Source organism: Populus trichocarpa, chromosome 3 (assembly GCF_000002775.5).
Source record: "Populus trichocarpa isolate Nisqually-1 chromosome 3, P.trichocarpa_v4.1, whole genome shotgun sequence".
In the NCBI taxonomy this organism is placed as follows: Eukaryota; Viridiplantae; Streptophyta; class Magnoliopsida; order Malpighiales; family Salicaceae; genus Populus; species Populus trichocarpa.
The window spans coordinates 4,947,669-4,957,969 of NC_037287.2; the positions used below are offsets into that span (position 1 = coordinate 4,947,669).

Below are 10,301 nucleotides of genomic sequence, written 5' to 3' on the forward strand. Positions count from 1 at the left end.
AAAATTAAAAATCAAAAGAATAAGGAATGAAATTGAAATACCAAATACAAATAAGGTTAAACTATAATTTTTTTGGGAGAGAAAAAAAGGCTCACTAGCGACTAACTGTCTCGTCGCCATCAACATACGTCGTACCAGGAGATAAAGAACACGAAGACGTTTTCAATGCTACGGTGGAAATGCAGTTTTGATCATTTGGAGGTGCTGCATATGTTGACCAAATAACATAGGCGCCTCTAACATGTCAACACACGTTAATAACTCTTTTTTTAATTTAATAATAATTAATCATCCTAAGAATACCAAATTACCATAAATGGTTTTGCAAATTAACAAAAAAACCTGTATAAAAAAGACCAAAAGGCCGTTGGACTAATGACTTATTTGTTTTCTTAATTCCAAGGGTAAATATATTTTTTTATTGTATTTAAAAAAATATAAAGACAAAAACACCCTCAGTCAACGACTTTTATTATTTTACTTTGAAGGTAATTTAGTTATTTTATTATTTTGAAAATTTTCAAAAGATACATATAACCCTGGATAATTTTTTAATGATTAGAAAAAGACCGAATTACTCCCAACTCCAAGGCATCTTGTTTTTTGTGTCTGAGTATGCAATGATTTCACTTCTTTCTGAAATTACACTTTACATGCCACTATTTATAATATTAATAACACTTCGAGCAAAAGAAAAAAATTAATAGAAAAGTTTAAAAAATTATAAGAACTAAGTTTATAATTGAATTGCCATTAAATTGAATTGATGACTAAAAAACCCTTATAAACTAAAATTTTTACAACAATACCATCAAACTAATAAATAGTGACATGGAATTACACCAACTAAATCTTTCACCATTATCTCCACCTCTATCATCCACCCTGTACTAATCTTCTTTTTCCTTCACATTATCTATGCAGCGTAGAACATATCCTGGACATCGCATTTTTATAATGTAATCAGGATCCTCATCATGTAATGGTTCTTCTTCCTCTAGCTGTTTTGGTAACCAAGAAAATGGACGAACAGACGTAGATCCAGTCACTTGTGCTAGCACAGCCATTACAAGACACGTTGAGAATAAAAATAAAAAATATGAAACGACTACACATCAAAGTAAACCAACACCCTCAGCTGTAACAGAAAACTGAAATGAAGGTGGGGGGATTATGCACAAGCAAAAAACCTAGAGATAAAGAAGAGGGTGCAAAGTACAAAAGCACAGCATGCAAACAGAACTTGAAAATAATAAGTCCAACGTCAAATCCCTTCATGCTGTAATAATGAAGGGAGGACCAATGTGAGATTAAACTGTCCGATGTCTCAGAACATCAAATTTAACGACTCTAAACAGAAAAGAAAGGAAAACAATTCGTTAAAATAGTACTAGGAAAATAAGAAACCCTTTTTCACCAAAAATCTCATCACAGGAGATCAGCCACGTTAGATGGAAGCTCCTCGATGACCACATTATAGAACTTCTGGATATCAAACAGCATTCTGTCATCATCCCTTGTCACAAAGTTAATGGCGACACCCTTTCTTCCAAAACGTCCACTTCGTCCAATACGGTGAAGGTAGTTTTCTGGTTGAGTCGGCAGATCATAATTTATGACAAGGGACACTTGCTGCACATCAATTCCACGGGCCAGGAGATCAGTTGTGATGAGAACTCGAGAAGAGCCAGACCGGAATTCTCGCATAATGATATCACGAGTGTTCTGGTCCATATCTCCATGAGTAGCTGAGACTGTGTGGTCACGGCTTCGCATCTTGTCTGTCAGCCAGTCAACCTTGCGGCGGGTGTTAACAAAAATAACACTCTGAGTGATGGCTAGGGTCTCGTATAGATCACATAGAGTTTCAAGCTTCCACTCCTCCTTATCAACATTGACATGAAACTGTTTGATACCTTCAAGGGTAAGCTCATCACGCTTAACCAAGATCCTCACAGGCTTGTTCATGAACTTCCTTGTGATCTCAAGGGCTTCAGGTGGCATAGTAGCGGAGAACACACCAACTTGAACTTTAGATGGCAGCAACTGGAAAATATCGTAGATCTGACAGCAAGTGGAAAAACAGTATTAGAACAATAAATTATTTATAAAAAAACATTAAGAGCTCTCAAGTCTAAGAAGTAAACTTGGGATCAAGTACGAAGGCAAACCTGATCCTTAAAACCACGGGACAGCATTTCATCAGCCTCATCCAGGACAAACATTTTAATGTAATCTGGACGAAGTGACTGCCTTCTTAACATATCAAACACACGACCAGGAGTGCCAACAACAACATGAACTCCAGCTTGAAGAATGCGTTGGTCCTCACGAACACTTGTGCCACCAACACAAGCATGAACTTTGACGCCAAGATAATCACCAAGTGCCCGCATAACCTTTTCAATCTGTTGTGCAAGTTCCCTAGTGGGCGCAAGGACCAAAGCTTGACATTGCACTAGACCATAATCAAGTTGCTGGAGAATACCAGAGCAGAAGGTTGCTGTTTTCCCAGTTCCTGACTGAGCCTGCTGAATCACATCAAGGCCCTTGCAGAATGGAACAATTCCTCTTTGCTGGATTGCAGATGGCTTCTCAAAACCTTGAAAAATAAATTAGGATGCATCAATCAGAACAAGAAAAGGATGGAACTACCAGAATTTAAGCATCATAGTATAAGAAGCGAAGATGTTTTTTTTCCAACAATCAAAACTGTAATCATAGGTCAAAAATCAAGGTTCCAGCAGAAGAAAAGAACCTAAAGGATAGGTTTGCAACTGCAACTAGGGAAGTTATATATGTCTTGGCATCAACTCATTAAGATGACGAATGAAAGTACATCTGCAGTTATAAAGCTACCTACCATAGGCATAGATGCCCCTCAAAAGGTTCTCTTGCAGTCCCATTGAATCAAAAGTGTCATAAACCTCATCATATGATGTGAAGAAATCTTGTCCATCATTTGCGAGCCTGCATTGTTTTCAAAGCATAAATGAATGTCAATTACATTTTCCAATCAAGAGCTGTTGCTGTACAGCTAGAGTTGTAAGGAAAAAACTTACAAATCATTCATTTTGGCATCATATTGCTTAGAATCGAATTGTGACCCTTCTGGTGCCAAACCCGCCATGACTGCATTAAGGAAATATATGCAGAGGGAAGATTTATTACTCTAATGGATTAAGGTTCATAGCATGCATGTTTCAAAACTGAACAGGTAAAACATATTCTGCTTTCAGCATCTATCATATGCCAATAATTGACAAATGAGAAAAAAGGAACACATAGAATGCGTTCAAGCTATCACATAATTCTGTTTGTGGGGGGACAAGAATAAAAATAAAGCAGAAATATTCATTACCATAAGCACAAAAGATAGTGAATATTTCATTATAGCCAACCGAAATGAAAGAATAAAATGTCACAGAAGAGCCAAACTTGCAAACCAAGCTAAGAGTGAAGTACAAGCATTAAACTTCTGTTTCAGTGTCTGGAGAAGATACAAAAGGGGCAAACAGAAAACTGATATTTCGGACATAAATCCTTAACCATCAGACGCTGCTTCACCCACCCCTCCAAAAATTATGATCAAGGGCAAGAAATAGTCCAGAAAGACTTCAACTTTTGTTGCTCTTTTAAGACATCATCCCTCATAAATCATATATGTGTTATTACAGCAGTGTGGGACTTGCGCAACGAGTTACATATCCATCAAATTAAATTAAATTAAAGCGTTCTGACAAAATAAGCCGCAATAATATGACATAAGCAGCATCAAAAGATTATCAAACAATCTCATAAAAAGATCTTTTTGTGTTAAACTTATCTCCAACCAGACCAAGTTGAAAAGAAAAAACACCTGCAATTTCCAGAACCTAACCCTAACAGCTCATAAGAAACGATAAGGAAAACCAAAAAAATGAAAACTTTACCAACAAAAGGAAAAAACCGATCAGCCCCAGATCTCAATAAGTAAAAATCAGATAGCCCAGCTATAAAAAAATCAAGAAATCAACCAATCCAGAGATCCATGACAGCAAGCAATAGCAGCATCTTAGGCGCACGCACACAACAAAAGTAACTACATTTTTGCATAGAGAGAGCGAGAGAGAGACCTGGGAGTGAGCGAGTGATTGATAGCAAGAAAGAACAGGAGTGAGATTGAAAGGAAGCTGAAGATAGAATAGAGAAATCAATAATAGCCCAAACTCCTCGGATCTGCGCCGTGGAGTTTGAAAGAGGCTTTGTTTAAGTGTTTAAGATTATTTATAGGTAGGTAATAGGGTGTCCTGAATTAGGGTAAAGGTTATACTTCTTCTACAAACCCTTCTGCTTCTATTTTTTATTTTCTTTCCGATTTTGCCCTTACTGTTTTATTTTCATATTTCATTTATTTTGTTTTTATTTTTGCAAAAATATTATGTATAAGACAAACTAAAATAGATTTTATCTCATTTCAAATCTCGATTCATTTTAAAAATTTTATTTAAATTCTACTCAGAACATTCTAGTTACATTTTGATTATTCCGTTCAGGTCAAATAATTTTTTTAACTTTTTTTAAAATAAAAAATCTATGTTTTCTTTTAATAATTGATTATTTTTTAGTTTTATTATTTAATATTTTTCATATTTGATTGATTATAAATTAAATTTTATTATTTATTTTAGTTTATTTTATATAAAATTATTTTAATCTCGTAAATTAAAGAACAAAAAATCAATCGGAACAGAATTAACCACCTTTATTTTTTTATTAGTATGGTATTCAGTTAGCATTGTTTTAATGAAATTGAAATTCGTCCTACTGTATTCAAGGATGTTGGCATTTTTGTCAAAACTAGAAAACGAATATATGTGCCTATCAATGTTATTAAATTTGAATAATTAATATTGTAGCCATCAAATCAATTAGTAAGTTAATTTAAAAAAACAAAAACAAAAATAGACTCAACTTGCCATTACAGGACACGTTGCTAATTCATAGGAGGTGACAGGCACATGTAGATCCAGTCACTTGCCATTACAGGACACGTTGGGAATAATATATATATATATATATATATATATATATATGAAACGACTATACATCAAAGTAAACCAACACCCTCAGCTGTAACAGGAAACTGACAACAAGTGAGGTTTCAGTTAAAAATCAAAGGTTTAAAAAATATCTTAAGACAAACACGTTTTAAGGATAATATATTATGTTTTTTTTATAAAAAATAAATATAACTTAACACTATTTTACTAAAAATAGATTCAATCTAGTCACGTGGAATGAGTTTCTTGGTCCAAGCCTACAAACACAATCCATAAATAAAAACAAAATAAATTAAAATTAAACGAGATTTTTATTTGAATTTGATGGAAAACATGGAGAACAAGGATGAAGAGCCCAGAAACAAGGGTTTGATAATAGACCAAATTACATTAAAAAAAAACACAAAAACATATAAAAATCATTGTTTAATCAAAACTTTGAAGCTGGATCATAACAACAAACACCCAACCAATCATAACTAATTGATTTTATGCAAAAGATAAAGTGAAAGAGTTGAAGATAAAAAGAAAAAAATAACATTAAATCAGTGTTTTTAAACCATGAAGACCTTAGATTAATGACGACCAAGCATGCGTGCATATGTAAGAACCATCAATCGATCAAAATGACACAAAAATCGAAGACCCAAGGTAATATACAACGTAAGAACGTTCAACCTATAAATGTCAGCAAACCTAAAAACCTAACAGTAAAGTCTAAACCTAGAAAAATGCAATAAAACCCAGAAAACAAACTAAACCTAGCAAACAAAGCTTAAACATGCTTGACACAACTTGTTTGAACTTTGAACCATCAAAACAAACAAGAAACAAAAATTAATAGCAAAAAAGTAAGCAAAGTCCATGATGACAGCAAGCAAAAATAACATTATCTATGCATGCACATGTTCTATTGATTGAACTTATTGTCTTGAAGCTTAAACAACTAGAGTTTTTAAACCCAGTCTGGTGGTCGACCCGGCTGAAGGCCCGGGTCACAAGTTTTACCCGGGTCAACCCTAATTTTTTTATAAATCAAAACGACGTCGTTTTGGTTAAAACAAATAGTCAAGTTGCAACCAGGTTTTTGACTGGGTCAACCCTCCAGATCACCCGAGTTTTTGACTTCCCTTATTTTTCATAAACTCAGCCCGATTCCAACCCCGAGTCAACCAGGTCCCAAGTCGACCCGTTGGGCCGAGCCGGGCTTTAAAACTATGTAAACAACATGCCTATAACTTCAACATACCAAGCAAGCTATCCTAAAATAACATAATTCACAACAACAACAAAACTTAACATAACTTGCAATGGCTTCACAAATAATTAACCAAACATTTAAGCATGCAAAACAACATAATACATTATCATATACCATACCATTATCACATTCTAACATATTAAACAAGGCAATCCAACAAAACTTGAACACATACAAGTTATTTTTAAAGCATGCTTAAACATCTCAAAACAAGTATTTAATGGATTTTAAACTAGCAAATGACTTCAAATGATGCTTAACAATCATCTCGAACAGTAATTTAAAAGACAAAATAGAAAAGGGTGTATAATCATTGAGCTCCACCCCCTTATCAAAGTTTAAAAGTTTAACTTGTAAGAAGATTGTGGCTTTCTCCTCTTGATTTCTTGCTTCTTTCTTCTTAAATTTTAGCTTCTTTCTTATCTAGATTCCACCATTTCTTTTTCAACAAATCAGTCTTTATAACTTACCCTTTAATTTAGTTCTAAGTATCCTATTATTGTTAAAGTTTACCTTATAAAGAGAATATGGTTTCCTCCTCTAGATTCTTTGCTTCTTTCTTCTTGAGTTTGAGCTTTTTTCTGATTTAGATTCCACCCTTTCTTTCTCAACAAATCAGTCTTTATAACTTTCCCTTTAATTTTATACTAGGTATCCTATTAATTTCTATGTATTTATTTTCTTTTTTCTCTATGATTTTCTCTTTGATCCCCCTTTTCTATGTGTGATTTCTTCTCCTTTTATAGCACTAAAATGGCAAGTGGTTGTGAAAACCACTTGTAGGTTTGAAAGTGGTTTTTCAAAACTAGGTCATAGGGGATTACTTCCTCTGATATGTGAGGAGGTCATTCTTCATTCTTCATTCTCCTCTCTTCTTTTTTTGTTTTCTTTCCCTTGGATGATTAACAAACTCTTAAAACTTCTATAAAAGGTTGGGAACCTCATAGCTGAAACATGGTTGATTGGAAGTGCACATTCCATAAATTAATCATAACAAATAGAGGGCCATTGAAGCCAACCAAAATATAGATCTTGTAAAGGGGATGTATATCTAACATGGGGATCAAATCTCATCTGATTTGGAGATCTAAAACTCCACATTCATTTAGTGGAAGGTGAGCCCTCGATTAACTTGAAACTACTAAATGCAGGGGAGGCTGATCATAGACATGATGTTATTGAGTTTATTTAGTCAAATAAGGTAAAAATATGTGATAAGGATAGCTGATTCTCATAGAGAAGATGTTTCTCAGTCGAGTGGTGGTGGTGGTTGGAGCCTTTGAGGTGATCGGAGATGCCATGTTCATTCGATTGAAGGTGACAACTCGATTAGCCTTCTCAACTCAAGAAGACAATAAAACAAGGATATACAACATGTTATTCGGTTTTTTAATTAAAAGCAAGTGACATGTTATCTGCTTAAACCTTAAAAATCAAGGTTTTCTAATTAGGAATTTGATAAGTTTCAATTTGGTCAATGTTGTTTCAAATTAAACTCAAATGTCTTTAATTAGGACAAAACTGATTAATTTTATGCAATTAGGCCCTTGCCAAAAATCAATTGAAACCCCTTAAGTCTAGTGCCCTTTTCAAAGTACTTGTTTTCCAATTTGTTCTATTTAGTCTCCAATTAACCCTTAAACTTTTTTCTTTGATTTAGTCCCTAGAAAAGTTCAGTATAGCCCCTAATATTGCGCGCCTTTTACAGACATGTCTTTGGTATTGAATTTCTTCATTTTGGCTTTTAAGAAACCCTTAAACATTGATTTTCTTGCAATTACATCCCTGATTTCTTCTGATTAAGCTTGTAAATATTAAGTCATGTCCTTCAAAATTTCAATCTTCTTAATTATGCCCAAATTAAGCTTCTTAACTTAATTTTTCATCAATTAAGTCCTTAATAAAATTAATTTGACCTATTAAAAGTCTAATTAAGTATTTGCACTTAATTAATTCTTTTAATTTTGGCCTAAATTAATTTATAAACTTAATCAAACCTTTAATTAGACTCATGATTAAATCAGATTAGCCTATTAAAAATCTAATTAAGTCCTTGGACTTAATTTTTATGCAAATTCATCTAATATTCACTTAAGTTAACCTTGAGTTTGTATTATCTTTCACATTTAGGTCCTTCAAGAGTGCAATTGAGTTTTCAATATTGTCAAAGATCTAGTTAAGTCTCTTCGTCCCTTGTTTATGCATGTAGATCCCTCTTCAGCCTGTTCTTGCCAACTAAGTCATTTGTCTTCCTGCATTTTTATTTTTTAACCTTGTCATAACTTAATTTTTAGGTTTTCCCCAAATTTATCCTTTTCTTTTAAAATTCAAATTAAAAAATAAAAAAGACTGGCAACTTGGAAAGAATAGACTCATAATGGTTGCAGACACATGAAGAAACTAAACTAGGATTTTGGATAAAATTAAAAGCCAAATTGTACCTTATTGCACCTAAAATCGAAAGACAATGTAGATTTAAGGTCAAATTAAATAATTATTGGATGAATATGTATAAAATTAAGTTTGAGGACTTGATTACACTTTTAATAGGCCAATTTGATTTAATCACAATCTAGATAACTCGTTAACGGACATGCCTAATGTAGCGGTTAGGAATTTATAGCTTCCTCCATTATAAGTAATATCATTATTGGTATTGACAATGATACCATTATGGAAGCATAATATTCCTAAATTACCAGATATTCTGTCAAATAACACAACAAAACACAATTCTAATTTATTAATATCTTAGGGTTAATCAAAATATATAATTTATCAATAAACCTATAACGATAATATATTTAGCTAAAACCTAAATTCATCAAATTAATGGCGAACACCTTCATTCATCAAATTTCACTATCATAAAAGTTTTTTCAATCAAATTCATGTATTTCATAGCTAATATTATTATTTTATATGTAATTCGGTATAATTTATAATTTAACCTAAATCAAAACTAACTCTTACAAAATATTTTTGTTAATTCACAATCAACAACAGTTCAAAATCATTGATTATTTTACAAAGTAACCTAATTATCAACTCAAATTATATCTAATTAACCGAATTTATAATTGAAAATTAACCCTAACATTGTATGAAATCAAATTAACACACATTAGCATAAATTGCATCAAATTGATAAAGTGAAAGTGTTCAATATACCTCTAAATATAGAATATGGGTGGTCATGGTGACCAATGGTGGTTGTTTTAACCAGAAATTGGCTTACACCCACAGTAGAAAAAGAGAAAGACGGTGATCTGGGGTTAGAGAGAGATGGGTGATCTCATGGTGTTTTGGGAGTGTTTCGCGATGGGGAGATAGAGAGGGGAAGGTTGTTGATGGCGAGGGGAGGAGAGGTAGAGTTTCTTTACAGAGAAGAAGAAAAAGGGGAAGAAAAAGGCTTTTTAAGTATTAATTTTGAATAAAGTCGCAGATGCCATATACGACTCGTGTGTCACAATTACCATCTACAACTCATGAAATTGTACTATATCCCCAAATATTTTCCCTGTTGTGTTACTTTACTGACACGATCAACTAATTAATGTTTTTTCCTAAGTGCAAAAGTGTCAAAGTAATAAATAACCCAACAAGACCGGAGTTGATCCATAGAGAGGTTAAGGATATATAACCACAAAAAAATAAACAAACAAAGTTAAAGTGAGCTAAAAATATGATATTAATGTAAAGATTTAATAGAGATAAAATAATTGTCAAGGTTAGAGGATATACTAATGGTATTTCAAATAATTATAATCCAAACTCATTTCATTACTCAACTGGAAACCACACACAAATAAGGTTTCAATCAGCTAATTTTATCATTAATGACTCATTTTAAGTTATTAACATGATCATATTTGTCGTAACCCATTTATGGATTATTCCCCAAAATTCACTTTTTTTTTCAAAATAAAAATAAAATAAAATAAAAGTTGGCAACGTGGAGAAAGCAAGCCGGGGAATACAACTGTAATTTTAGAGGA

At 32.8% G+C, this 10,301-nt stretch overlaps 1 protein-coding gene across 1 annotated transcript; it reads right to left on the reverse strand.

Annotated features, from left to right (window-relative positions):
- Positions 1 to 1,243: 1,243 nt before the first annotated feature.
- LOC7480809 (eukaryotic initiation factor 4A-8) lies at positions 1,244 to 4,283 on the reverse strand. Its single transcript, XM_002304149.4, has 5 exons — positions 4,116 to 4,283; positions 3,063 to 3,132; positions 2,864 to 2,970; positions 2,172 to 2,602; positions 1,244 to 2,064 (listed from the first exon to the last, which is right to left on the reverse strand). The coding sequence occupies exons 2-5, from the start codon at positions 3,128 to 3,130 to the stop codon at positions 1,429 to 1,431; spliced, it is 1,242 nt and encodes a 413-aa protein (XP_002304185.2). The 5' UTR covers positions 3,131 to 3,132; positions 4,116 to 4,283; the 3' UTR covers positions 1,244 to 1,428.
- Positions 4,284 to 10,301: the final 6,018 nt, after the last annotated feature.

What these genes read in the sequence shown, in the direction of transcription:
- LOC7480809 (XM_002304149.4), bottom strand. Translation starts at nt 3,130, where the DNA reads ATGGCGGGTTTGGCACCAGAAGGGTCACAATTCGATTCTAAGCAATAT. An exon ending in GATGCCAAAATGAATGATTT is followed by an intron (nt 2,971 to 3,062) that starts GTAAGTTTTTTC and finishes AAAACAATGCAG; the next exon opens with GCTCGCAAATGATGGACAAG. An exon ending in CCCGTGGTTTTAAGGATCAG is followed by an intron (nt 2,065 to 2,171) that starts GTTTGCCTTCGT and finishes ACTTGCTGTCAG; the next exon opens with ATCTACGATATTTTCCAGTT.